At 40.0% G+C, this 12349-nt stretch overlaps 2 protein-coding genes across 3 annotated transcripts; both read left to right on the forward strand.

Annotated features, from left to right (window-relative positions):
- LOC121718287 (GTPase IMAP family member 8-like) lies at nt 1-7448 on the forward strand. Of its 2 annotated transcripts, XM_042103238.1 has the most exons (6): nt 121-1303; nt 3054-3749; nt 4020-4778; nt 4979-5065; nt 5716-5865; nt 6472-7448. In XM_042103238.1, exons 1-6 carry the CDS (start codon nt 1279-1281, stop codon nt 6507-6509), a joined length of 1755 nt encoding a protein of 584 aa, XP_041959172.1. In that variant the 5' UTR covers nt 121-1278; the 3' UTR covers nt 6510-7448. The 2 variants fall into 2 exon arrangements, with proteins under 2 accessions (XP_041959173.1, XP_041959172.1); XM_042103239.1 differs by lacking the exon at nt 4979-5065 and having other exon boundaries at nt 1-1303.
- Nucleotides 7449-8894: 1446 nt separating this feature from the next.
- On the forward strand, nt 8895-11082 carry LOC121718336 (GTPase IMAP family member 7-like). Its single transcript, XM_042103355.1, has 3 exons — nt 8895-9102; nt 10299-10973; nt 11022-11082. Exons 1-3 carry the CDS (start codon nt 9075-9077, stop codon nt 11060-11062), a joined length of 744 nt encoding a protein of 247 aa, XP_041959289.1. The 5' UTR covers nt 8895-9074; the 3' UTR covers nt 11063-11082.
- The last annotated feature ends 1267 nt before the right edge of the window (nt 11083-12349 follow it).

A 12349-nucleotide genomic window follows, 5' to 3' on the forward strand; every position in this document is an offset into this window, starting at 1 on the left:
TTTTGCCATCTCTGTTGAACAGTGGACTGTGAGAGAAAGGGTGAAAGTCTTCAAATTTTCCAGTGCACAAATAAGACCCTCAGTCCTTAAATAAAATCTTGAAGCAAAAGCAAGAAAGATTTGTATAAAACTAACTAGATAGCAATAGCAACATGGGAATACTAGTACTGATGGCTACTATAAAAAAAGCAGTTTAAGAATTGTTTAGTTCTAGTGGAGACAATGACTTGTTGTGCCTCATTGATGGAAGGAGCTGGAAAGGAAACCAGTTTTGAAACATGAGACCAGCTTTGCATTTGGTGTGACAAGCATTCCCATCTACACAACTTTAGAACGTGTTGTGTATGACCTCCTTCTGTCTGTGTATGTCTGTGTTGTATCTAATCCTTTATTACCCCTCACCTGTACTCTGTAGGGGCCATTTCGGCCATTTGGGTGCCCAAGTCCATGTGTGTGTCTGGTCCAGTCTGGTTACAATGTTTTTAGCAAGGAGTCCTGTGCCTATTGAGGGTACAGCTTACACACACAGGCAGGGGCATGAGGATTTTGGGGGGAAGAGGCTCAAGTGAAAAAAGAGCACTTCTCATAATTTTCCAAATAAAAATTGCTTTATGACATGTGGGTAGTATATTGGCTAGCAAATGTCTGACTAACCGATTTATTAAAATACCCTCATGCAAATACTACTTAATACTCAACAGATTTCTACAAAAGAATCAGTAGTAGTATTATACAATCCCCCCCATTCACGTGTAAGGCAGGGCTGTCTATATCATGTATTGATAAAGATATATTGGCAAAGAACGAACTAATGGAATGAATAGGCCTAGTTATTAAAAAAAGGGCACTTTATCTCCTGGATGAAAAAGGGCAGGGTCTCAAGACCTCTTTGATGTCTATATGTGCATGTGCACGTGCCTGCACACGGGTACATGCACCATGTGCGGACTGGCTTCACCTTCACAGCCGGCAGGGTGGCCAGTTTCCTCCCCTTTAGCCTACCAAGAGCCTATGGGGGTTGCTGTTTCTGTAAACTGTCAGTCCTGTGTTGTGACATCAGAGAAAAGTTCTCCATTTGGCCCCTGGCCAGACTTCGGAAATCTGGGTGTCCATTTTGTAGATGTTATCTCAGTTAGACTCAGATGCCCGTGTCACAGTCATGAAGACATCTGTGTTGCACTGGTAAGTGCTGGAATACTGAGTGTTAGTTCGGATCTTTTGAAAAATAAGCAGGTGATCTGAACAGGTGCAGGATTAGCAGTGAATCACAAGAATAGAATGTCACAACAACCCAGTCAAGAAGGTAAGTTATATGCAAATATGATTTTCTGTGTAACAAGATGAGGTTAATGAATGTACAGTGTATCTGTATCTGATGGAATAACTATTGATAATTATTTAAAACAATAATACCAAGTAATGAATAAAGCATCATATTTATACTTAATATTTACATAATACTTGGATTGGAACAATGGGATGCCAACGGACTGTCTCTATAGCAATGCCTTGTACGTCAGTCGGTACTATACGGACAGTATGATATGATGTTTTTGTGACTAGAATGAAATGATTGGGGAATGCACAACAAACATTTAAGTATGGAATGCTGCACTGCTGAATTTGATACATAGGGTAATTTCTGGTGTATTAGCTGCATTGCACTGGTTATACACTGCAGGACAGTGTTTTATGCTAATTAATAAAACAAAAACTATTAGTATTAATCGCACCCGTGTATTACTGCAGTGCCCAATATCCCAATGATTCAGAATCAGATTGAGAGGAATGAAGAAAAAAAGAGCATTCCCATGTATAGCCCTCTTTAACGTCATAGCTGAAGATTTTGCATAATCTGTATAAACCTCAGTTAATATGCGGGAAATTGTGGGTAGTCTGGAATATCTGTTTGCATACTGACATTTAGATACTAGTAAAAAAGGAACCAATATTACTGGATGTATAATACTTCATGGACAGTGTAGTAGAAAAAAAAAGTACTGTTTATACTATAGATGCAATATGTTTTTAATATTACCTAAGATTATTTGTTATCTAAACTCAGTGTTTTATGTCTGTTACAAACATTACATTTGCTCTGTGTCAAATACATGCAATCCCATTGGAGAGTGCCGTTGCAGAGGCAATGGTCCGTTCAAGCCCCTGTTTGTAATATTATTTAAAGCATATACATGTGGGCAGCCATGGCCCACTGGTTACCACTCTGGACTTGTAACCGGAGGGTTGCCGGTTCGAGCCCCGACCAGTGGGCCGCGGCTGAAGTGCCCTTGAGCAAGGCACCTAACCCCTCACTGCTCCCCGAGCGCCGCCGTTGAAGCAGGTAGTTCACTGCGCCAGGATTAGTGTGTGCTTCACCTCACTGTGTGTTCACTGTGTGCTGTTTGTGTTTCACTAATTCACCGATTGGGTTAAAATGCAGAGACCAAATTTCCCTCACAGGATCAAAAAAGTATATATGCTATACTTAAAGTGCTGATGCTGTTTCCCTTATGTTTATCTTAACTAATCAACCATCAATGTATAAGGTAGAAAACAATGCCATTTGTCTTTTTTTTCATTCAGTCATGGTCTCTTGATTAACATCACAAACTGACAGGAAGCTGTTAATAGTGGCCTGGCAATGTTGCTACCATGATGTGTAATCTATTTTTACTCCACACTTGTTTTGATGACATACTTGGAAATGCACACAGACAACCTGTCAAACCTGTTGAAACCTGAAACCTATCAACAACAGAGCCCCAGATAATTGAACTTGAACTAAAAAAAATACAAATTAAATACAAATACTGTAAAACAAATGTATTGGAATGACACAAATATGCTAAGATCCCATGAAACCTCTTGTACCGCTATCTCTTAACTGTAACAATTGTTGTTATGATGATAACATTCATTTATCATCAACATAAACATGTCGAAGTTCAACATTTTCCTGCTGCATGTATGGCCATTTTTTTATTTAAATGTGACATTAAGATAACTGGCACATATATATAATAAAAAAAAAATATTTTTGAATTATTTTTCAGAACTGCGAGTGGTGATGCTGGGTTCAATTGAGTCTGGAAAGACATCTGTGATAAACACCTTACTTGGTCATACAGGGTCCGATTTGGGGAAAAGAACAGTTAACTGTGTGAGGAAAGAGGGGGAGGTCAGAGGCAGAAAACTCATTCTAGTCGATACCCCAGGCTGGTGGAGGAACTTTTCGTTAATTGACACAGCAGAGTTTAAGAAGCGGAAGCTTACGCTGAGTGTCTGCAAATGTCCCCCAGGACCTCATGCTTTTATCTTAACAGTTAAGATCGACAACCCCTTCACTGAGAACAACAGAAGAGCCATCGAGGAACATTTGAGTCTCTTTGGGGAGAGCATCTGGGAACGTACAATAGTGGTCTTCACTATCATAAGAGATGTGCTGGGAGCAGAAACCATGGAGGCACTGGTAGATGAAAGCCTTGAGCAGTACATTGAGAGTGGGGGAGAGACCTTGAGATGGCTAGTGAGGAAATGTGGTAACCGGTATTGTGTCCTTAAGCATGATTCTAAGCAGATTTCCCAACTGCTGGAAAAGATAGAGGGTGTAGTAGCGAAAAATCACGGGGGTTATTTTCAACTCGATGAGAAGGTGTTAAAGGAAATTGAGGAGAAGAAGAAAGCCAACGGGGAGAAAGCCAGGTCCCGGCGTCTTATAGTTGCCAGGCAACGGGAAGGAAGTAAACCTGGTAAGTGGCTATTGTTTAACCACTCACAGCTTTGTAAAGCAACACAATGCAGTTCTTTTACCTTAAAATAACATTTTCAAACTCATTCTGATGCTATTCTGACTTATAATATGAAAAATGAAGTCTGGCATTGCCAATGTGCACCTGAAACACTTAACTGGGTTCTGTTTTGGCATTAAAAAACATTGAATATTGATGTCAAAGGGCATAGCTAGTTTCCACTCATTTTGTGATTTGTTTTTTTTTTTTCATTTCTGTTGTTGACGTTAGAGATCCAAATTCTTCTGCTAGGCTGGGTGTGCTCTAGAAAGACCATGGCTAGAAACATCATCCTAAACCTAAAGGAGAACATAGGCTGGAGAAGAACCATCCAGACAAATAGAAAATCAGGAATAGTGGCGGGGCGTCTGGTCAGTGTGGTGGACACCCCTGGCTGGTGGAAGTACTTCTCTGGCCAGTTCACTCAAGAGTGGATGAAGACGGAGCTACGTAGGAGTGTGACGCTTGACGGTAAGAATCCCCACGCCATTCTTCTTGCAGTTCCAGCAGATACTACCTTCCTTGAGGAACAGAGGAAGATTACAGAAGACAACATGAAGATATTTGGCGAGCATGTGTGGAGGCATACCATGGTGCTGTTCACATGTGGAGACCTGCTGGGAGACACAAGCATTGAGGAGCACATTGAGTATGAAGGAGCACCACTGCAGTGGCTCGTGGAGAAGTGTGGAAACAGATATCACGTCTTGGGCAAAGACCAAGGTGGGGAAAGCTCACAGGTCACAGAGCTGCTGGAGAAGGTTGAGGAGATGGTGGCTACAAACAGCATGTTCAGTCTCCACGAAGAGTCTCAAACACCAGAAGTCGAGGAGATGGCTGAAGAACCAGATGAAACAAATGCAGAGGTTGTGCGATTCTTGGACCAGGAATGGAACAGGATGGACAAACAAATGGAAGAGACCGTCAAAAGCATTTGCAGTCAAACCCTTGTCCTAGAGGGAAATAGAAGCATAGATGATTTTCCTGACCGTGAGTTATGATTTTCTGACTTATCTAGTAAGAATGGTAATGTTGATTAAAAAATTGAATTAAAAATCCAACAAATTAATTACTAAAACAATTATCAACAACAAAAAATAGAAATATTGGCCTAATTGTGTTTTGCTGAATGATACTATTGAATGATACTATTTTGATAAATGATGGAATGTCTTCATTGTTCCAATCAGACAATGAGCCATTCACTGATACCAGTGGGAATGAAAGGTTGTCCACAAAGTGCATCAGTCCACTGACCATAAATCCCCCTGTCGCAGGTGAGATCACATGCTATTTCAACCCAATCCTTTCCAAGTGATGATCTGAACACTTTGCCTTATTATAGATGCCTGTTCCCACCAGTAAGGATAACTATAAAGAACACTGCGACAATGAGCGACCACACTGACCAAGGGGGCCCTCAAGTTTAAGAATGTGATGTCAAAAATGTTATGGATTTCCATTGGCTGTCAGCTTTCAGAATTGCTCTGAAAGTTATCCCAGACAATATAATTCGTCATGTTGCTATTTTGACCGTATAAGGTGGTGTGGACGTTGTCATTTATATTAGCTAGCTAGACCGAAAGCTTACTTAAAACTGTTCTTTTTGCCTTTATTGTTATCTTCCCCGTTGTTGTGGATGGGCCTTGAAGGAGAATTTTGGTGATTTTTCTCATAGATCTCTGTTTCTCGAGGTCACAGAGTTTTGTTCTCAGTTTTGTCACTCTGAAGGGGCAAAATGTAAAAATGTTAAATGGTAGTGCAGTAGAAAAAGACTTTTCATAATGATTGGATTGTAAATGAAAGCACTATATTTAAATAAAGTAGTAAAAAAAAAGTTTTGTCACTCTGGGGGCATGAAGGAATGTAGCACTGTAGCTGCCTGGCTGACCTTTATTGACTACATGCTCTGTATGCTCCATGCCAGACGGAGAGGGCCCAGCTGACCTGTCTGAGCAGGCTGAAGGGGAGACGCTGGAGAGGGTGAGGGAGATGCTGGAGCGAGAGTGGAGCCGACAGGAAGTGGTGGTCAGGGAGCGGCTTCACGAAATCCTGTCAGAGCAACACACGCCCGCGGGTGAGTCCACACACAACTGGTGATGACCATTATTCCTCCTGTGGTGATTGATAACCGTTAATCGTCCTTTGGTGTTTGTTTCATGTTTCTTAGTTTTGTGTTGAGTTTGTTCTAGTTTGTAATGGTATGGTAATAAATATTAATATTTGCTGTCTGTAGAAAAAGAAAAACACACAAAAATGTCACCCACACATTCACAAGTGTTGACTAGAGCAGAGCTACAACTGGTTTAAAGACTGTTCCAGACTAAACTATTGTTTTTGCTCAAAGTATTTTGGTTACACTTTACTTGACAGTATCGACATAAGAGTGACATGACACTGTCAAGAAAGTGTCATAAACAAGTCATAAACGTTTATGACATATAGTAATGCTCCTGTCATTAAGTGCCATTCTGTTTTTCATTATGGCACTGTCATTACAAGTTAGGGTTAGGTTTAGGGTTAGTGTTAAGGTTACAGTTAGAGGTTAGGATTAGGGTTAGGGTTCATGTGTCATGACAGTGTGATGTGTTCATGACAGTGCCATGTCACTCGTACAGTATGTCAATACTGTCAAGTAAAGTGTAACCATTTTTCTCAATTTCTTGTCTGTTTGACACCCAAGGTCTGTCATCTGAATCTGATGAGAGTGATCAATCATGAGCGTGAACTCCAAAAAAAATATCTTCAGATGATTTGATGGCACCTCTGGACATGACACTGATGAAGATCTTGACCATGAGAAAAATGAATAGCACATTCACACATGAGAAGATTATATGTACTGTGCATTATACAATTTTATATTTTGTAAGGGGCGTTGTGCACCCCTATGATGTGTGTGTGTGTGTGTGTGTGTGTGTGTGTGTGTGTGTGTGTGATATGTCATCCATAATGCAGTGTGATGCCTAATGTTCATTTTGGCCAATTTACATGGTTAAGTGGTTTTAGCCTGTGCAAATGTCAATGTGAATTTCCGTTATCATTTTCTGTGTGCCATGTGTAAATACTACTGTTTAAGCAACGTGGCACGAGTGAGAGTCGGGCTAGGAAAGGATATAGACCCTTCCTACAGTACGGCTATGGTTTGGCCGCAGGCCGCAGCTACCCCTGAGTTATTTCCATTCATTATGAGTCTTGGAATGCCTCTCATCCAATCAGAGGTGAATAAAAAGCTTAGACTAGCTGTTGTATTTAAGGGAATCTATATGCTGTCAGCATACAATACCCTATGCTTTGCTTTTTAAAGTGATGAGTAAACTTCTTTTTGCTTTAAACTTCTAAAAGTGTTGATTTATACTCGTTCCCATAGTTTTGCCTTCATCAGAGCGCTTTTTTGTAGGCCATATGGGTAATATATCTTTACAATATTTGTTATAATCTGTTCATCCAATCCTATGTGTATGATTGTTTTAACCTGAGTGTTTATTTACAGTGGAAGAACTCAGCAACCACTGAAAAAAGTCTATCTTTCTTTCAACGACACCTAACAAATATGTGTATGTTTCATTTATGTTCTGTAAAACACAGGCAATGGGAAATAGGAATATTTAAATTGCAACTTTATGAATAAAATAATCATTGAGCTGAAATCACTTTTCATACGGACTCCATTGGAATTCATCATCATTCTTTATTAGCTCTTTGAAGATATCCACATGGTGACTGGTTAATGTGTAATAAGACCACTAGATGGCAGCAAACACACACAAACAGGTCTGAGGTTGCTTATTTATGTGTTTTCAGTAAAATCTTCTCTCTGTATATGTGGATTAAGTTACGGAATAGGAAAGGGAAAACTGCTTGAACTTTGAGCTTGGGAAAGATTCAACAAGAGATTACATTTTCTGTTCATGTTCTTTGATATATCAAATGTCCGTACGATTCTGTCTTTCTTGGCCCCTTGGAAATGTCTATGCGATGCTTGATGAGTGCAAAATAAGACCACCAGATGGCAACCAACACCTAAACTGCTAGGCTCTTACAAGCGTCTCTCTGCATGTGTGTATTGGTTTACAGAAAACAAATACACTGAGAAAGAAAAGGGGAAGATGTAAGAACTGAATTTATGTCTTGCAATATCAAAGCATGGGATATGAGTCCAACATATTATTATTAGAAAGGTTTTGATCAAGAGACACAGTGCTAGATTGGAAATAAAGCATTTAATCTTAGGACACATATAATCCATATGAATCAAAATATGTTTTCTTTACCTAACGCTAATCAAGTCTGTAAAACAGTGAAACCATTGGAACGAAACAACGTGAAAGTGAAAATGACACGCTTTGTCATGCCTTTGATCTGGCTTGTCAAGAAGGGTGTGGAACATGTCAGACCATGTCAGCATGGGTGTAGCACAAGATCCTGGGGCCCTGCATAGGCAGTCTTGATGGGCCCCCATGTTCCTTAACCCAGGTAAAATAAAAACTATTTCAGACTTTTCAAGGGCCCTCTCTCCCCTTCGGCCCCTATAAACAGTAGTGGTTTTCCCCCCAGTCCGACACTTCTGCATGTCAGGCCAGCTGACCACCAAAATAATTAAGTCTGGATTTTACTGGTTGCAGCACTTCAGCATCGAAGGCAGAGAGATGAAAGTGTGTTGAATGTGATGGCTGAAGTGACTGCTGCACATGCCATGTGTAAGACGACAAAGGCCTGATGAGGGCAAACAACAATGGCAATGTAATACAATGTACCACATGGTACGACGCAACTTGTGCTCAAACAACCAAGTTGTAACACCTGTTTGTAGAAAGCATTAACAAAGTATCCCACCTGTGTCACAATTCACTATTCCGGCATTCGAACACAGTAGTTCCAACCATGGAGGCATTATATGAAGAGTTTGGTTCCAAAATACTATATCTCCATTTTTGAAAACATTAATAAGTCATGTTATGTCATTGTGTATTTCATGCAGTCTACCTGGTTTACATGATTTGAGGCTGCTGAAACTGTCCACTCTTATACTAACACCAGGCACACTGACATCAGTCATCAGTGAAAAATAAACGTTGTCTGTTCCAACCTTGTTTAGTCGTTTAGCAGTCCTTTTGCTTCATGTTTACACACACATCAGCGACACAAATGTGAAAGAGCTGAAAGTTAGAAGTCCATGAGTCAACTGTTAGCCTACTTGTTAGAGTGTAACATTGAATATTGATCCTGGTGACAAATTGGATGTGCTGAACAGAGGGAGAAATAAATGTTGAATAGAAGAACACCATGTCAGGAGAACATCTCAACCAACAAGGTAAAAACAATGAAACAATGACTATTGCACATGTAACAATGTAAACACAAGAAGTCAGTATTGTCATATCAAATATTACAGGCTGAGTGTGCTGAGTGTGTCTATGTGTCCACCAGGACCCCATGCTTTCATTCTGGCCATTGGTATCGATGTCCCATTTAATGAGAAGAACAGGAAGTCTATAGAGGAGCACTTAGGCCTCTTTGGGGAGAAAGTTTGGGAGCACACCAAAGTGCACATAAAACACAAAGAGTAGCGTAAATTGCACAGTAAATCACACAACAGTTTTGGTTATCATTTTGTAGGATCTTGTTTTCCTCCTTGTTTTTTGATGACGTGATGACGTATTGAAAATGTAGACTGGCCAGTTTATGAGCATTCATTGAAACTCAATGCCATTGGGCCCTATTTTCGTGACACAAAACCAGGCGCAAAGCATATTACTGTATTATCCCAACGCAAAGCTTTTTCCTATCTTACACTTCAATTTTCTTAAACAATAAACAGGGGTGTGGCAATTAACGACATAAGGTGTGGTCTGGTGCATGATCAAAAAATCGCTATCTTACACCATCTAAAAAGCATTACGCCACTGATCAAAAAAAACCTGGTCTATAGCGAAAGGCGCATATGAAGCACAGCTGAAGACGCACTGTCACGAGATGTAGGCAGTTCCTCTGCAAGATGTCCTTTTTTATTCAGTCATTCGAACATTATTGGGATAAGTCTTGCTTTTTTCAGGCTATGTTTTCAATGCCCATTGTCAGTCAATAGTAAAAGTAATTAACTGTGTATAACTGTTTTGTCGTTAACTATGACACCACAGTGAAGTTATTTTCACTTAAACGAGTGCAGATGTGTGTAGCCTATACTCTGCTAGGTTTAGTAAAGCATACTGATGCACTGTTTGAAATTGCGCTTAAAGGGAAGTTGATGTTAAAGGGAATTCTCATTGGTTTAAAGAATGTTAGGCCCAAAACACACCCATGACTGATTAAGAAACATAAGAGCTGCCTTTTTGCACCAGGCATCTGACGTTTGATAACAAATCCACCCCGAATGTCGACTGGACAAACCCCTAAATGTGTTTACACTATTCACTAATGGCCATGCGTTTTAGATCGTTAAAATAGGGCCCGTTTTCTTTTCAAGAAAAGATAATTCCTAAATGCAGTGACTTTTCTTCTCTTCTTCAGATCTTCAAGTGGTGGTCTTAGGTCCAATTGAGTCAGGAAAGACATCTGTAATAACCACTGTGCTTGGTCAGAGGACAGAGTATAAGTCAGGAAAAAAGACGGGTGACAGTGTGAAGAGAGAGGGGCAGGTTGGTGGCAGAAAACTCACCTTCATTGATACCCCAGGCTGGGTGGGGTATTTTCCTTCAACTGACACAGCAGAGGTTATCAAGCATAAGATTGTGCTGAGTGTGTCTATGTGTCCACCAGGACCCCATGCCTTCATTCTGGCCATTGATATCGATGTCCCATTTAATGAGAAGAACAGGAAGTCTATAGAGGAGCACTTGGGCCTCTTTGGGGAGAAAGTTTGGGAGCACACCATAGTGGTGTTCACCTGTGGAGAATATCTGGAGGATAAAAGCATAGAGCAGCATACTGAGAGTGAGGAAGAGGCTTTGACATGGCTGAACGAGAAATGTGGGAACAGGTGTCACATGTTTAACACTGACAGTAGAGAAGGTTGTAATAAAGTGAGTGAGCTACTGGAGCAAATTGATATTCTAGCAAAGGCTAGGAACAGCTACTTTAAGCTTGCTGAGGAAATACTGAGGGAAATTGAAGAGAAGAGGAACACCTACAGGGAGAGAGCACAGCAGAGACGGCAGAAGGTTCAGGACCAAAGAGAAATACTACATAGATATGGTGAGTGGCTACATCATAAGAAACATGTAGTAATACTACATAGATATGGTGAGTGGCTTAATCACACAAAGCAAAACTAGAGAAGAAATTGTCAGAATGAAATCTTCTCACTATTAAGGACTTATTACTTACTTTAATACAGGGGTCTCAAACTCAAATGAGCTGGGGGCCACTTCTGCCAACGTCATCTGATTGGAGGGCCGCGTCAATGTTAAAGAATAATACAAAAAAGAATGACTATTTCCTAAAATGCAATGGTTTTTTTTTTTTTTTTCAAATACTGTATTTTCAAATACAAAACTGCAAACAGAAAGTGCAAGTCTTTTTATCTATTTTAGACACCTGTGCTATAAAATAATGATAAAATAAATATAAATACAAATTATGAAAAGAAACAAAAAAGCATAAAAACAGGTACGTGTGTGTTTCACACCAAATAAAAATATGTTCCTCTCATAACTTATTTAAACCTGGCATATCAAAATTTCAAAAGGCCATGGCTTGAAAGTGGTCAGAGATAAAGTCCTACTGTAAATGTAATAACAATCTTTGAGTATAAACAAAAGTTTATGAAGGGGGTAAATTTACCCATCTAATTTGACACTGGATGGTAAGCACCTCAAATTATGCACCTTTCAGTAAATACTGGATGTTGAACATTTGAGGAGGTTTACTTTCTTTTTGTCATATTACCCAAATAACAAATTAACAGGAACAGGAACAAATTAACAGGAACAGTAGGCCTAAGATGTAACAATAGTAAACTATTAGCCTGTTCCACAAACCGTTATTATAGGTCTACAACAAAGTAGCCTGGTCAAATCAGTTCCTATCGCTAGTGACTTTGTAGTTCTTCAGAGCTGTCTGTACCATGTCCATTACGGACACTATCATCACGATTACCACTGCCACCTCGAGCTATTTTGGGCAAAGGGTCGAAATAAGCATGGTATGCTTAGTGGACACCGTTGTACGCAAAGACGCACCTCCATTCACAGACGCATCGTGACTATCACTGTCAATAGACGATCGATCATAATATAATCTCCAAAGGGCAGATATTCTCTCTCAGAATCAGAATAGGTGAATAGCATAGCCTACCCAAGACTTCATCACACGTAAACATTTTTTCAACATTTGGTGTAGGCCTATTTCTGCTTCAATTTGTGCAAAAATATGGCCTGCATCGCTTCCGCGTCATTACAAACAAATGCACGTCTTCATGTTTCTCGCGTGTAGGCTAATACACTGTATTTCCTGAAAACTGTGTGCAGCGATTTTGGGCTTGAATCAAGCTCTGGATGTCTAGCAACTAGTGGAGGAGAGTACAAATGAGATTTGTCACCGTACTTGGATCTATCGTCTAT

The sequence above is a fragment of the Alosa sapidissima genome, chromosome 9, assembly GCF_018492685.1.
Source record: "Alosa sapidissima isolate fAloSap1 chromosome 9, fAloSap1.pri, whole genome shotgun sequence".
NCBI lineage: Eukaryota > Metazoa > Chordata > Actinopteri > Clupeiformes > Clupeidae > Alosa > Alosa sapidissima.